The 15,651-nt window shown below is 35.6% G+C and overlaps 1 protein-coding gene across 1 annotated transcript in view; it reads left to right on the forward strand.

The window, feature by feature from the left end:
- Window positions 1-15,651, forward strand: part of LOC104866035 (DExD/H-box helicase 60) — an 82,936-nt gene that overhangs the window by 56,936 nt on the left and 10,349 nt on the right. Inside the window, exons 26-32 of the mRNA XM_033765452.1 lie at window positions 2,512-2,670; window positions 5,039-5,186; window positions 6,537-6,689; window positions 9,374-9,478; window positions 11,229-11,429; window positions 14,087-14,191; window positions 14,441-14,582. Of these exons, the coding sequence (XP_033621343.1) occupies window positions 2,512-2,670; window positions 5,039-5,186; window positions 6,537-6,689; window positions 9,374-9,478; window positions 11,229-11,429; window positions 14,087-14,191; window positions 14,441-14,582 (1,013 nt within the window). The remainder of the gene's footprint in view (window positions 1-2,511; window positions 2,671-5,038; window positions 5,187-6,536; window positions 6,690-9,373; window positions 9,479-11,228; window positions 11,430-14,086; window positions 14,192-14,440; window positions 14,583-15,651) is intronic.

Raw genomic sequence — 15,651 nt, forward strand, 5'->3', positions numbered from 1 at the left:
AAGCAGATATAGCATGCATTTTCATGAGTGTTATATATTTCAAATAAGCATGATAGGTGAATGAAAAATTATATTTTGAAATTTGGGGATGGCTACAATATTATTCATTTTATCTTTGTTATTGAGAAAAGGAAAATATACTTCTGGACCATGAAGTATTCAGGTAGCTCATCCACTTCATATTCAGGAACAGCTAGGATTTCAGAAACAAGAGCTATTCTGTACCCCTGGGATATTTCCAAAAGTCTAACTACCAAAAAAGAAAGAAAGAAAATCAGAAATTAACTGTGCATTATTTGTATACTCATACATAGATAGGAGAGGCAAGATTTTACCTGTATTCTCTCAGCATTTTTCTAATGGATCTGAAAATTGAATTTATACTAGGAAGAGCAACAAGAGAAAAGCATGCAATTAAAATAAATGCTGCACAGGGGCCTTTATAAGGAAATGAAAACCCAAGGACACATAGGTGAACACTTAATATTGAGTTGGACAGTCATAATTCGGGAAAATGTGATACAGCAAAAGGGCTAGGGTGGTTAATTTGTTGGAGATACAACTAAGAATATAAATTTCAGTTTGAAAAGATGTGTGTAGATTTCCCCTGGCCTTATCTTCTCATCCTTGAAACAAAGAATGTTTTTTTCTCCTTCAGGTAAAAGGGGAACATTTTTCATGTGGGCTTTTATTCTCCTATCTTTATGAAAAAGATCTTGTACCTGCTAGGGTTTTTTCCTTCTTTCTTTATTGGTATATTTTAGGTATACAATACATGTGCCTGAGTTTTCTGCGTGCTTTTAGTTGAAGATATTTAATATGCCAGGAAGGGGAAGTTGTGGGTGGCATGCTCTGAACTCTTGTTTATAATTCAAATACTTAAGAAAAAGAAAAATATTCATGCCATTATCAAAGATTTAGAAATCTTGAGTTCTGCATAAAACAAACTGTCAAAATTTTTGGTCTTTTGCAATTTAAATTAGTTTCAAGTCAGATCTCTAGATCACATTCATCCGATATGGGTTATTAGAGAAATTGAATTAAAATTATTTCCAAGTGTACTTGATTTATTAAAATGATGAACTATCACGAGAACAACACCATTTAGTGAAGTAAAATGTACTTAGAACCCAGTTACTTGCATTCATGTAGAAAGAGAACCAACTGCTTATTACAGATAAGAACATGGATTAGGATGCTGAACACTGCCACATAGGGACTGTGGGGTTTGGGGCAGTGATTTTATCTCTTTATGTCTCTTTTTGTTTTCATTTGCTATTTAGGGATAATAATAGCACATTCCTCAAAGGATATTTGGGTGTATCACATGAGTGAAGATATTTAAACCACCTAGCACAGCACATGACAAGCATATAATATAAATGTTTATTGCTATACTTTATTTTTATTATATGAAATCTCTTGATATATGGCATCACTATCACTTTCTTAATCTTTATTTCAACAGTGTCCCAATTCATTTACTTTTCACTAGCGAAACACATTTCCTTTTGATATCAAGCAAAGTCAATGCTTTTTAAAAGAAGGTCTTTGCCTCACAATTTCAACTTTATTATATAGAGCCAATCCATTATTCACTATGTATGCTACAGCTATACAATGATTAATGCCCATTAGCTCCTTATAGCCTCTGCATTTTGCCAACAATTTATAGTGGGGGAAAAAAGCAAGAAAAATCCATGAAAATTTTCAGTGCTCTTGTAAAAAGCCCTAGATTCCTGACACTGGAAAATTGATGTGAAATAAATATAAGGAATGCTTGCTTTATTTCCTCTCAAAACATTTTACTCATCGCAAATGGGGAGAATTTGATTGGTAGCCCTTTGCTTAATTTAATCTGAGAAGTCTTAATGGTTACCACCTGGACTAGGCCCATGTGTTATGTATTAAAGTGCTGAGAAAATTGGACCTGAATATTCCTAGGTACTTCCATTTTAAAAGGAATAAAGCCTAGAGCTTGGAGACATTTCTGGATGGTAAAGACCACAACATCTGGGGTTTATCTGGTTTCTGGAAAGACATGGTCATGTCACCAAAGATTAGGGTTGAGATCCTATCATTCTTTTCCTCCTACAAAAAGAAAAAGACTTTTCATTTATTAAAAAAAATACTTTTCTCTCCTTTTTCAGGAAGGGTTAGTGTGAGGGAGGTATAGCTGTTTCTTCTGTATATAAATGGAGAAAATCCACTGTTCTTCTCCTAGCTGTGGAATGAACGCCTGACTACTCTTACCAGAAGAATTCACATGAGCTCTAATTGCTATGTCTGAGGGGCAATGACAGGAACGAGTGAAAGTTATTCCTTAGGGTTAGAGAATAAGGTGTCTGTGTATCCAGAACACCTAGTATGAATTTCAGAGTAAACTTCATAAAGATGGACTTTTAAGAAATAAAACAGGTTTATCAGAATAGTGGCCATATATAGAAATATGAGTTGAAATTTATTTATGATATTCCTTTCAAGGCAATCATTCCTTTTGTTTGTTTACAGATTCAATATAAAAGATGTAGAAGAATGTGCTAAGAGTGTACACGCTTTCTTAGAGGGAAAGCAGGAGAAGAAAAGGCCCCCCAAAGCTGATAAAGAAGCTCATGAAATGGCTAGCAAACTTCGAAAAGTTAAGAAATCCATTGAGAAACAAAAAACATTGTAAGTACTTCACCAAGAAATTGGCCAGCAAAGACTTAATATACCTCACTGCCCCCATAATAAACATACATTCAGTGTGTTCTACAAGGAAGTTCTAGATATTGTTTGCAGTTATTTGCAAATTTTGAAGGGAGAATTGTATTAGTCATCTTTCCCGTAGTTGGAAGGCAATATGAATACCTATAGCAAAAAAGAGAAGAGGTTTCATTTGGCTAATTGTTTCAGGGGATTGACTTCATATTCAAAGTGGGAACATCGTGGTTAAAACATGTGGTTGAGTAAAGCTGCTTAATTCAAGGCAGCAGGGAAGCAGAGCAGAGGAAAAATTTGAGTGGAAGGAACAAAAAACCAGAAATGGTCCCCAAGTCACACATGAGTGCCACCTAGACACACTTAGAAGTGTGCTTTACTAATCCTGAGAGTAGATCCCCAAAAGTTAACAATCCATCTGAACTCTCTCAAGAATGGATAAACATAACCGATCATATTTTAGAATGGTGTAGACAGGTCTCGTTTAAAGTGAGAGGCAGGTTCAGAGTCTGTTAGTCTAGGAAGATTGTATAACTTCACATAATCATGCTAACTAATGCATGCGTGACCGTGTGTGAACTCTTGCTCTCAGTCAGCCCACAAAAGCTGAACGATTATCTTGGGTCACTACACAACACCTCAGCATGCTCCATGGAATGACCTTGGGATTGGATTGAAACCCAATTTTCTTCCTGGTAGGACTTGGCTATTTTGACATGCCTTCCTTACTTGCTATGTGTAATTCTCTCCCTGGGGCCTCTTCCTCATTTTTTTTTTTTGCTGCCTAGTTAAAGGTCCATCATGTCTTTATTGGATGATTTCAAAGGCCTTCTTTTTGCCTCAAAGATCATGATTCTCCAATGTAGTTTACAGGCCTTCTTGCAAACATTTAAAGTTTGTAAATTATCCGCATGCAAAATTTTTTTCTACTTCCTGGTTTAGCAGATAAAGTCTATGTCCTTAAACACTTACATTCCATCTGGCTGTTTTCTTATTTCCTCCTTAGGAGGAAAGGTGACAAGCCACGATGGAAACAATATGAGAGGTATAAGCCCACAACACTAGGGATATAGCATGTACAGTATTTTACTTCACCCTCTGTTACCTTGATTAAAAACCCATTAACAACATGTGGGTCTGCACAAGTGCATTATTTGTAGCATAGTCATGGATTCTCCCTGAGTGAAGGGCAGTGCTAGGTGAAGGGGAGAACACTGTATGACAAATCCAAGCGAGCTCCTCTTCTCAGAATTGAAATTGACTGTTGTGTGCAGTTAAGAGACAAACTGAAACACTGGAGAAAGGTATGTGATGAGCACTTATAAAAGACTGTTACATTGAAGGCTACTGGGCGATTCAAGGTGATGATCCTACAGTCCAGTTGGGATTGTGGAGGGGTGTATTAGCAGCACAGGCTGAGATGGTGATATCTGTGTGAGTTATGGAAGGGCTGTGTTTGTGAGGAGCTAAATAAAGTGATGGCAGCAGGAAGGGGAAGGTGAGGAAGATAAGAAAGGGTGCAGTTCTGTTGAAATATCCTCAGAGTCAGCATCCTAGGGGATCTGCATGGCCCTGAACTGTCATACCTGAGTGAAAGGGGCTGATCTGTCTGGCCCATATCAGTCATTGGATATGGGCCTCTTTCCTCACCTCCAAGAGAGGTTGTAACTTCCTGGGCAGGTCCGGGGGGCTCTTGTTAGTTCTGGCAATTCTCTTAGATTTTAGGGTGATACTTGGAAGTGAGAACAGCAAATGATAACTAAAGGTGTGTTTATCTACATTCAGATTCCCTTTTTTGCATAGTTAAGGAATAAGCTAAAAAGGTGGAAGAATCAGTGATTAGTGTTGTTAAAAGAAGAGGGGAGGTTAGCACCGTGGGAAGATCCAAGAGTAAAGCTGAGACTGCTGCTCCTCAGAGCCCTTAGCAGCCGAACTCAAACTTAACAATCAAACTGTTGCAACCACTTGAAGAAGTAAGGAGAAGAGCTTGGAATAGGTACTTTTCTGTCTAAGCCGAGTGTCACGAAGGCTGAACGTGATCATCATGTTAGTGAGGGGAAAGAAATTCATGTGGGGAAAACTGTGGTTGCTGAGAGTCTCCTGCAAGGAGAAGAAATATCACAGAAAAAGACCCAGTACGTGGTGGCGTTATCCCAGGAAAAATATAAGCTCTGGAGGACAAAGTGCTGAGTGTTCAAACAGCCAGTTCAGGATCTTGAGAGCACAGGGGTGTACAGTAGTGAACGTCTGACTGATAAGAGTGATTTAGGAGTCCCAGGATTCCTATAGTGGTGGAATATGTAGATTTATTTCTTAAAATATGATTTTTCACAAACAGCGATAAAAAAAGCAAGAAAAAAATGAGAAGATTGGATGAAAGCCTCATACATGAAGCTGAACATAATTGTCTACTGAAAAGTTTAGAGAAGAACCTGGAAATTCCTCAGGACTGCACATATAGTGATCGAAAAGTGATGGATGCTGAGGTCAGTGTTTAGAGGGGAATAGATCTCCAGGAGGATATGTCATTCATCAGCCATAGATTTTTTTTTACTATAGACAGCTATTAACAGAAAGTACAGGATGCAATCTCTAGAAATAGAAAAAGCCCCTCATAGGACGCCATAGGAGACCATCTGGCTACGCATAACACTCAAGGACTCCTCAATGTATATTTAAAAAGGAGTATTCACCTTTGAGAGTGTCTGCCTTTTCCATTATATGCATTTTCCTACCCTGAATTCTAGACTTCTTTGTCACATGTCTCATTTGAAAATTTGGATCCATGTGGTCTAAAATACTTTAAGAAATATTTGCAGAATTTCTTGAAACCAGAGATTTTCTATATTACAGATAAGACAGTCCACCAGTGAGATACTGGAATTCCTAAACATCTTTTCCCATTCATCGTTGAAGCTATTTTATTCTTCAAATTATTCATGCTTACAGTAGAGAAGTCTGTAAAACAACGTCATCACCCAGGAATAATTGCCATTTAAGATGGACCTTGTATTTTTTATCTAGTACTACCACTACATCCACATTCTGTTTCATATCTTTGTAAACTTCATAGTCTCTTCATTTTTCAAAGTCATGTATTTTCATCATCATTTGATTGGCACCTTGTATTCCATTGGACAAATGACTATGTAGCTGAAAGAACCATCAACCAGTCTTTTGCTTTTGGATATTTAACCTTTTTTCTTAATTCTCATAAGCAGTGTTTACTTTCCAACAAATTAGTCTAGACACAACCAGACTTCCTCCACAGAACAGGGCATCTTAAGGCCATTTGTAACCAATCTGCAGTGGGAAGTAAGCATTCCTTGACCTTATAGCACAGAGAAGTTTATTTCACAGAAAACTGTATCTCTAGAGAAACCTTCTAAGGCTCCCATACTGACCCACTCTCTTCCGGGCAAACATGAATCCTGAACTCAGTCTTTCCTGGGTGTTTTCTACTGCTCTGTCAGAACTTTTTACCCCCAAAGTGGGAATGAAACCCTTTGAGACAGTCTGTTCAAACAATTGAGAAAATTTGTCTTGTAGCTACTATTTATGCCCCAAATATTTTTTTGTTTTTTTGGGGGGTATTTTTTATTTTTTAGTAATGTAAAGTTTATTTCTACAGTTGCATCATTTGGTCAAATTATATTTTAAATTTTTATTTATTTAACATTAATTTTATTGGTATAATTTAGATATATATAAATAATGATCACTTTCATCACGGGGAATTCGTACCTATTGGATAATAATTTTCATGTAAATGTTTTTGAGTGATTTAAAGTTAAATAAGAAATTGTCAGAATCCTTACATCTCTTGCTTTGTTCAGTTACTGAAGATGGTGTTTGATCGTGTAAAACACCAAAGAAAAGGTGAAGAACTCAAAGCTTTGGCAGAGAGTGGTATTGGATATCATCACAGCGCCATGGGTGCCAAAGAAAAACAGCTAGTTGAAATTCTCTTTCGAAAAGGATTCATTAGGGTAGGTAGACTTTTTCATTAAAAAAAAAAGTGACTATATGAAGTTGAATGGTCCTGAAAAGTAACAATATAATCACTCGTTTCTCATGTATGTCTTTTGTCATTTTTGTTTGTTATAACCCATAATGTGACAGTATTTCTCCATTTTATTTAATTGTTGGAGGCTATTTAAAGTTTATCATTTAGTTAGTTTTCTGATAATAAGAATATTTCCTTAACAGATGATTTCCCCAATATTTCTATGATGAAAAACACCTATGGTGATATTGGCACAACACCATTTATAATATTTAGAAAATTGCGCATGCTGTTTATATGATTTTGACTACATGGGTTTAGAGGACATTTGTAGTAAAGTTGTGATCAGATCTTTGTCTAATATAATAACTGAAATAAAGGCAAGAATATGTGTTTTCCAAGACTGCTGCTTACTTTAGCAGAGTTTTTAAATGTGTTAACTTTTTTGTGTATGTGAGCTATATTACCAGTATTTTTACATTTTGAGATAGCTTCTCACTAAGTTACTAAATTTCCTTGGCTTGGCTCCCACTTCAGATCTTCCTGGCTCAGCCTCCCACAGTGCTGAGATTATAAGTGTACCACAAAGTTAAACTTAAGAGGTGTCATTCCTAAATGTTCTCTTTCCTGTGGCTGCAGTAGAAAAGAGCCAGAGTAACTTAGATAAATTCCAAAGCAAACACTTGCTATATTGTGTTTAATTTGTACCGTGAGGGAACATGAGGATGGTCTGCAGTAATTCATAAAGATGTATAGATAACTTGCTAGTGAATTTGAATCTTTAATGGTATTTAAGAGCAGACCCCGTCTTTTAAAAGTTATCTATATTAAATTTTGTCTGACATATGTTGCATTCGGGAGATAGTGAGAGAAAGAGAGTGAGAGAGACAAAATGATATATGAATTCTTCTATGCTATGGAGCATAATCTTTTAGTCATCATAAACTACGTGTAGCAGAAAATCTGACAGCATAATTAAAGTGGAATTTTTTATCTTAAAGAGCTAACTATATTTTTAATAAACTTGCTGAGTTTTTTATTTACCTAATAAAATATTCTTAAAAAATCCATTGCCAAAATTTCCATTCTGAATTAAAGGAAAGCAGGTATACTTTTTTATTCTCTCATTGAGTTTATTGGTACATTTTAGGTATTCAGTACAGTTACATTCATCATTGGGATCTTGTACCTTTACATGACAGGTCTTGGTTCTCATTGTTCCCCATATTCCTGCCCTCCCTTCACCCCCTCCTCCCTTCCCTATTTACAAACACTTTATTTCCATTTTTTAATTTTGTCATATTTTTTTGTTTTCCCTTATTTCCTCCCCCCCTACACTTCCCACTTCCCCTACACATTTAGCCCTTTTCTTCCTATTTCACATAGTCAATGCAGGTATACTTATTTTGATCAGCGTATCATACTTTTAAAATAGGATCTACTTATTTGTAATTGTTGAATTACTGATAGTTTAGTGAAAAATTAAGTAGATCCCGCTAGAGAAAGTATACAGAGCCAGTTCTTTCTTTTAAATAACACATTTTAGGGCCAGGGATTTAGCTCAGAGGTTCGGTGGACCCAAGTTTGATCCCCAGTACCAAAAAAATAGAAAAAAGAAAAAAAGAAAAAAAAAGAATTTTAAAAATTATTTTCTAAATTAAATATCTTTCTTTGTCCATTTTCTTATTAAAGCACTTTAGAAAAATTTAAAATCATTACATTTTGACAGATGCATAACCTCAGTTACAGATTTATTAAACGATTGGTTTTTATACTTAAACATTAACACTACGCAGAGCATAGATGCCAGTTGTTATAAAAAGAAAATAACCAAAAATAAAAACTGCTAAGAGATTAAAAAGTGAGCATGAATATGGGTTATGTAAGTAAAATTTACAGTGTGCCCATACTTTTTTTTTTTTTTTTTTTGGTACTGGGGATCGAACTTGGGTCCTTGTGCTTGTGAGGCAGGCCACCGAACCACTGAGCTAAATCCCCAGCCCTGTGTGCCCCATACCCTTCATAGGCAGTTATTGTGGAAGTTGAGATGGGGCTATTTTATTCTTATTACATAGATAGGTTATTTCTATGGATATCTCGATTAATTTTAGTAGAGGAAGTAAATAATTGACAATACGTTTATAACAGGATTATGACCCTCAGGTAAATTTTCTTTCTAGTAATTTATTTAAAAATATTAACACTTCTAATGTGCCAGGTACCCTTTTTGGAGGTAGGGCTACAGTGGCAGGTGATACTTGGAGTCCAATATAAGACAAGTAAACAGACAAATAGGATTACTGAGATAGTTATTAGTCCTACAAAAATGAATAGTGTACAACAGAGGAGTGGATAATTATGGGAGAGGATGATTACTATGTGGTTACTCGAAATTTTCTCTGTGACATTTGAGCAAACAACGGAAGGGCCACACAAATGAGTGTTTGGGGAAGGGTATTCTGCACACACAACTAGCGCTGTAACAGCCTTGATCTGAAAATGTGCATCGTTCTTTGTGAAACAGAAAAAAATAATAGTGTGTCTAATAGTGATAATTTTCACACTGTTTTTAATTAAAGTTCAAAGAGGTTTCAGTAATTTTGTGGGAGGAAATAATTGCATTCTATTGAAAGGCCTGCATGCAGTATTTTTTTATTCTCTCTGTAGGTGGTGACAGCTACTGGCACACTTGCTTTAGGAATCAACATGCCTTGTAGATCTGTGGTTTTTGTCCAAAACTCAGTCTATCTGGATGCTTTAAATTACAGACAGGTACTGAAATATGTGTATGCTTGCTTAATAAATTGCTAAAATGTGGTCATAAAATAGTAAAAAAAATGTAAACCATCCTTTTTTAAACATGTTGTAATTCACTAAATGGCACACTTGGACTTTACTCCTGCCTGGATGCCATCTTCAGCATGGTATAGTGGGAAGTCTAGGAGTTTGGAAGTCAGTGACTACTGCTAATCAGGTGTGTGATCTTTCATATCTAAACCTCCTTATCTTCCTGATCCATCTCCAGAACATCGGTGACAATTATGATCTCGTGACATTTACAAGAATGACAAGAAGTGATGTATAAGAAAAATACATATCCAAGATGAAAATATTTACCTGTTCCTTTACTGTGCACAAGATTTTGCACACTGGGTTTACTGCTCTTTTTCTTCTTTGATTGTGACACACAATCTGTTATCAAGCCTGCTTCATTGCTCTCCTTAATGATATTGGATTTTTGCTTTAAATCTCCATATCTACTGTCTTTCATGATACAGTGTTGGCTAAATGGAACAATTTCCTTGACTTTAGATTCTGCTTATACTATGTCCCGAAGACAGCACAGTGCATGGATGGCGAACCTCTTAGAGATCGAGTGCCAAACTGAAACCCAAAACCTACTTATTTATTGCAAAGTGCCAACACTACAATTAAACCGGAATACTGAGGTTTTGGTGTAGAAAAAACAACTCTACATTAACATCTTTTGTCTAAAAAGAAACACACAGTAATATGTGCTATCATTTTGCCCCCACTGGAGTAGGGTCTTCATATACTTTTACTGCTCATAGATATTTGGTTAACACTTCGGAAAGCAAGAGCAGATTTAGATATGTCACCCAACATTTATGTTTTTATCAAAGGCCTTCCCTTTCCTTCCTAAAACACTTCGTATTTTCTTATAGACATTGTTCTTGCTCAGTTGAACCTTCTTATACATTTCCACTAATTTACAAGCCTCCATCTTTTCATTTCTGTTTCTGCTGTTATATTCTACACAAACATTCCAGGCATCTCATCTTTGGGTATCTCATACTTAGGGTTTGTATTCAGGAAGTTAGAATACTTGAGATGACAGACTTAGAGATTGAGTTTTCAGAGCTCAAGTCCTGGATCTTCCACTTTCTAGTTGTTTCACTATGGGGAAGTTCTTTTTGCAGTCTTCCCCATGCCCTAGTTTCTACATTATGTTATAGATCTTATATATTATTGGGAGAGCTATATGACAAAGCAGTAAAGATAATCTAGCCCATTCCATGTACTTAATGAGAAGCAATATAACCTCTGTCAAGAATTTATGCTTAACTTGTTTTGTAAGTGGCCTTTCTGACTTTCATCTTGCTCATGTATTTCTATGATTTGTGCACAGTATTTATTTTGTGATTCATAGCTCAACACTTTTATATGTGAGAAAGGGCAGAAGAGAAAGGAATCAGAGAGAGGACCTGGGGTGGGAAAAACTGATACAACAGAGTTCATCTGCAAGTGAAGTTAAATCAGGTTGCAATACTTTGATGAGATAAAATAAGTACATAAGAATGATAAGTGTCTCATCTTCCAACTCTGACTCAATCATGGTAAATCTCCTAAGGTTTAGATGGGTGGATTTTATGTCAGTTAAGTAACCTTTGGACCTATGTATAGTCCACTTGTTTGAAAACAAGAGACAAGGCTGAGTTCTTATGCTATCATAGGAAAATTAATTAGAGGAATTTCACCTTGCAAATCTATTCTGTTTCAGATGTCTGGCCGTGCTGGAAGACGAGGGCAAGACCTGCTGGGAGAGGTATATTTCTTTGATATTCCAATTCCCAAAGTAGGAAAACTCATAAAATCCAAAGTTCCTGAGCTCAGAGGACAGTTCCCTCTCAAGATAACGCTGATCCTGCGACTCATGCTGCTCGCTTCCAAGGCGGATGACCTAGAGGATGGCCAGGCAAAGGTACTGTGCTTGGTGTCCTGCACCTGACTTTGGCCACTGGTCTGGCTGCAGTTGGGTCTGCTGTTTTTTTCCAGGAATCTATATCAGCAACCCTTCACTTTCAAGGGTATTTAATGCTGTTTTAGTGTCTTCTAGAGATGACTATGGGGAATAGAAGAGGATAATGGTTGATTTTGTTTGTTTGCTGTATGCAACATAAATTTTTAGTTTGAAGAGCTTTGGAAATCACCAGGATGTTTTTTGTTTTGTTTTGTTTTTAGTACCAGGGATTGAACTCGCTCGGGTCCTTGCACTTGTGAGGCAGGTGGAGGAACCACTGAGCTAAATCCCTGGCCCGGATATTGTTTTCTTGTGTGGTAGACATGGTCTTACTGTAGAGAAGAATGGTGAGTGTGGCTATTAAAAGACCTGGGTTAGATTCCTGTTTCTTCCCTTTAGAAGGAAAGTAGTACAATTTTATGATTCTGTAGCAAATGTTGTTTTTTTCATAAAAAGTAATCTAGTTCATTAAAGACTATTCAAGAAATGTAGAAAGTTGAAAGAAGAAAAGGAGTATGCATGTCTAGCTCTAGTACCCAAAGACAATCACATTATTATTTTGGTTTGGTCATTTTTTTTCCAAGGTATGCTTGTGCTTTCGGATTTTTTTTTTCCATTTGATTTTTCAGCATAGATGAAGTTGTGCATAGTTGGACTTCAGAAAATGGTTCTAAGCTTTTCTTGATGTTTGTGTTCACATAAACACTTTGGGTCTAATCCCACAACAAAAGATTTAACATTCATCATTGAATAATTTCATTTCCATTTTGGTGAAGACATGCTGTTGAAAGGACGTATATGAGTCCATTTCCTGTTGCTTGTTGCAGCATAGCACAGATTCACAGATTCTGAAAGTGCAGTGTCCAGGGGCTGCATCTAGTGACAACTGTCTTAGTGTCAGAACTTGTGGAGGTCCGAGTAGCACAAGGGAAGAGAATGAGATTGTCTCTCTGTCTGGCCTCTCCTACTATAAAACCACCAGGGTTCCATCTTGGTGTCTCTACCCTGTTAAATTTACGTAATTTTGATCATGTCTCAAAGGCTCTAGACACTCGATTCAGATTAAGTTTGCACCCTTAATACCTCACAAAGGAGAATACATTTCTAAACAAGGTTAGGAAGCCAAACTATATTCATCCTATAGTAATATCTGTTCTTCTCTATCATTGTGTATTAATCAGTGTGGTCAGTTAAATCAGACATTTTCCTGTTTCAAATCTTCTAGAACATTTTCTATTATAGGTCTTTCTTAAAATTGACATTTTATTTATCACATGATGAGACTTTTCAATCTGGACATGTTCAGATTTTTATGGTGATAAAATTACATGGGACATAAAATTTATAACATCAGTCATTTCAAATGTATAGTTTGTTAGTGTTAAATACATTCACTTTCTCAGGTATTTCTTGAACTGGAAAAGAATTCTTAAATTATGTATTTGTTATTTGCTTCTATTTAATTTTTTCTTTTTCAAGAAAAATATTCAAATCTGGTGGTTTGCCAAACAGTTAAATATCTGGTGAACTCTATCTAGCTGAGTGTCATTAATTAAAATATCTTTTCAAATCTGAGGCTGGATGAAGAGATCTTTGCCAAAATGTTAACTGATCTCCATTTCATTCTCTCAACTAAAAGGTCATCTTCTACTTTTACCAGTTTAGCTGGTCATGATGGATGTTATTACTCATCATAAACTACAGTAAGCAGTTTCAGGGTTCTTACCATGTTAATTAGAATTTAATTTTGGACTCTACTTCTAAGGTCACAGTGAAGCACAATAAGTTCCTCATCCCTCTTTTTATTCTGATTTTCTCTGATGGTTGCCTTCTCTGACTAAATAAAACATGAAGAATGTTGCACAAGAGGTCGTAGAAAAGGTCATTTCTGGTGATCTTGAAAAAAAATCACCTCACAGTGATGGAGCTGTATTCTTTTAGCTCTCTTCTGCTCTCACTTTTCCTTAGACCACTGGCCTTTTAGAAAAGTATACTTTCTATCTGTAAACTGTCAAACCTAAATGCAAAGAGGCTTAAATTTTGGTGATACTGGGAACTTTTTCTTTTATTGAGATCTCATAGACATTTTAGTAAGAATTTGAAAGCCACATGAAATGCAGTGCTTTTTTTTTTTACTGGGGATCGAACTTAGGTCCTTGCACTTGCAAGGCAGGTGGCGGAACCACTGAGCTAAATCCCCAGCCCTAAAATGCACTGCTTTTTGACACTAGATAGTAACTGGTATTTTTAGTTCTGAGTTCTGTGGTTTTAATATACATGTACCAGTTTTTGTGCAATAATATCATAGAATGTGGAATAATGTATCTCTCTATCTTTCATCTATCTATTTTCTTGTAAAACAAAATGCTATAAATTCTTCAACTGGAAGGTCTTTTATTAGCAGATTCCTCACAGTATGTTTCATTTCTGACAATTCTGTGCTGTTTTGTTAAAGGAAGAATGTGCATGTAGGAACATAGTAAAGCAAATACTGTGACATATGGATAAGGCCTGTAGATTGCTAATATCTGTCTAGTATAACACTATCTAACTTATGCTGTTTCTTACAAAATTTTTCACAAACTTGACATTGTGTGAATAAAGTGCTCTTCTCCTAGGCGCTGTCCGTGCTAAAGCATTCACTGCTGTCCTTCAAACAACCAAGAGCCATGGAGATATTAAAACTTTACTTCTTATTTTCTTTACAGTTCTTGGTGAAGCAGGTATGACTGCATTTTGTTTATGTCGTGAAATAGCTTTGCTATTGTCTCACAGTGCTGAACTAACTATAGAAATTAGACAGTTATGTACAATATTGATACTACCTATAATTGATACAATTGTCAAAGTTATACCAGGCAATAGCTGCCAATTTGTTTTATATTAAATACTCTTTTAAACTGCCAGCTAACAAGCTACTTATTAGTTTTGTGGTGATTAAGCCCAACTAATGAATTATTTTGGTTCTTTAGGGCTATCTAGATCGAGAAGGAAATCCCACAGGGTTCGCTGGACTTGTTTCACATTTGCATTATCATGAACCTTCTAATCTTGTTTTTGTCAGTTTTCTTGTAAGAGGCCTTTTCCATAATCTTTGCCAACCAACTAATAAAGGTGAGCTCAAGAGGACTATTGAAAGCTACTATGTCACAAGTTATTTTTCTGTAATGTTAGTATGTAACTAATTTACAGATCCTCGCTTTAGACAACATAGAGTTAAATACCCACTTATATAGATTATGTGGAAGATAGCTATATTTTTGACACCTATTGTATAATCTCAGCTCCTTGAATGAATTAGCCTGCATGATGCTGTGCTTCTGGAATTCAGAACATATTGAATGACACAAGATTTGTAGAAAATATTTTCTTCTAATGAAATATAAGAAGGCCCATTATAAAATAAAAATATAGGAGGAGAGCATTACTGCATTATCCACAGATAATCACTATTAATATTTTCTTGCACATATATTTTGTTGAATTGTATAGTATTTTTAAATAGCTGGCATTTTATTAACTGCATGAACTAGAGTTGCGTTCTTCCTCAGCATATTGTAATTTCCTCATATTATGTAAATTGTTAAGTAAATTCCATTTCACACAACTTTTATAGAAAGCTGATTTTTTGTATTGAAGCAATAAAGTCCTTACACATTGTCCATAAAATACATTTTGCCTTGTGTAGTACTTGTGCTTGAAATTGCTATGTTGCTTAATACCTGGTGAATTCAGTACCTTTGCCAACATTACCTTATCTTTTATTAATTGATGAGAACACTTCACTGCACAATAGATGTAGTTGTTATACTCTAAAAATGCATTGTTCTGTGACAAAAAGTTACTTAGGAAATTTTATTCCTGTGAAAGATCTGTACCTAGGACAAGTAACTTCAGGAAACAGGAAAGAAAGTTTTGTTTATTAATATGAATTTGGTGGTTATATGGTTGTAAGGATGAGGAAAAATTGATAACTTTAAGGGACAGATGACATATTGAATATCATTTTATAAATGAGGAAACTGAGGCACAGAGAAATTAAATAATTTGTCGTGGTCTTAACACTTTTAAAAATTCAGAACCAAGATTCAAATATGAGTCTACCTCTACAGCCCAGGATATTTTAACAGCTCGACATTCATTTCACAAGTTTTTAAACCCTGCAGTTTACTGCTTCTGTGTT

Source organism: Fukomys damarensis, unplaced genomic scaffold, assembly GCF_012274545.1.
Source record: "Fukomys damarensis isolate Sample0158 unplaced genomic scaffold, DMR_v1.0_HiC HiC_scaffold_18, whole genome shotgun sequence".
NCBI classification, from domain to species: Eukaryota; Metazoa; Chordata; class Mammalia; order Rodentia; family Bathyergidae; genus Fukomys; species Fukomys damarensis.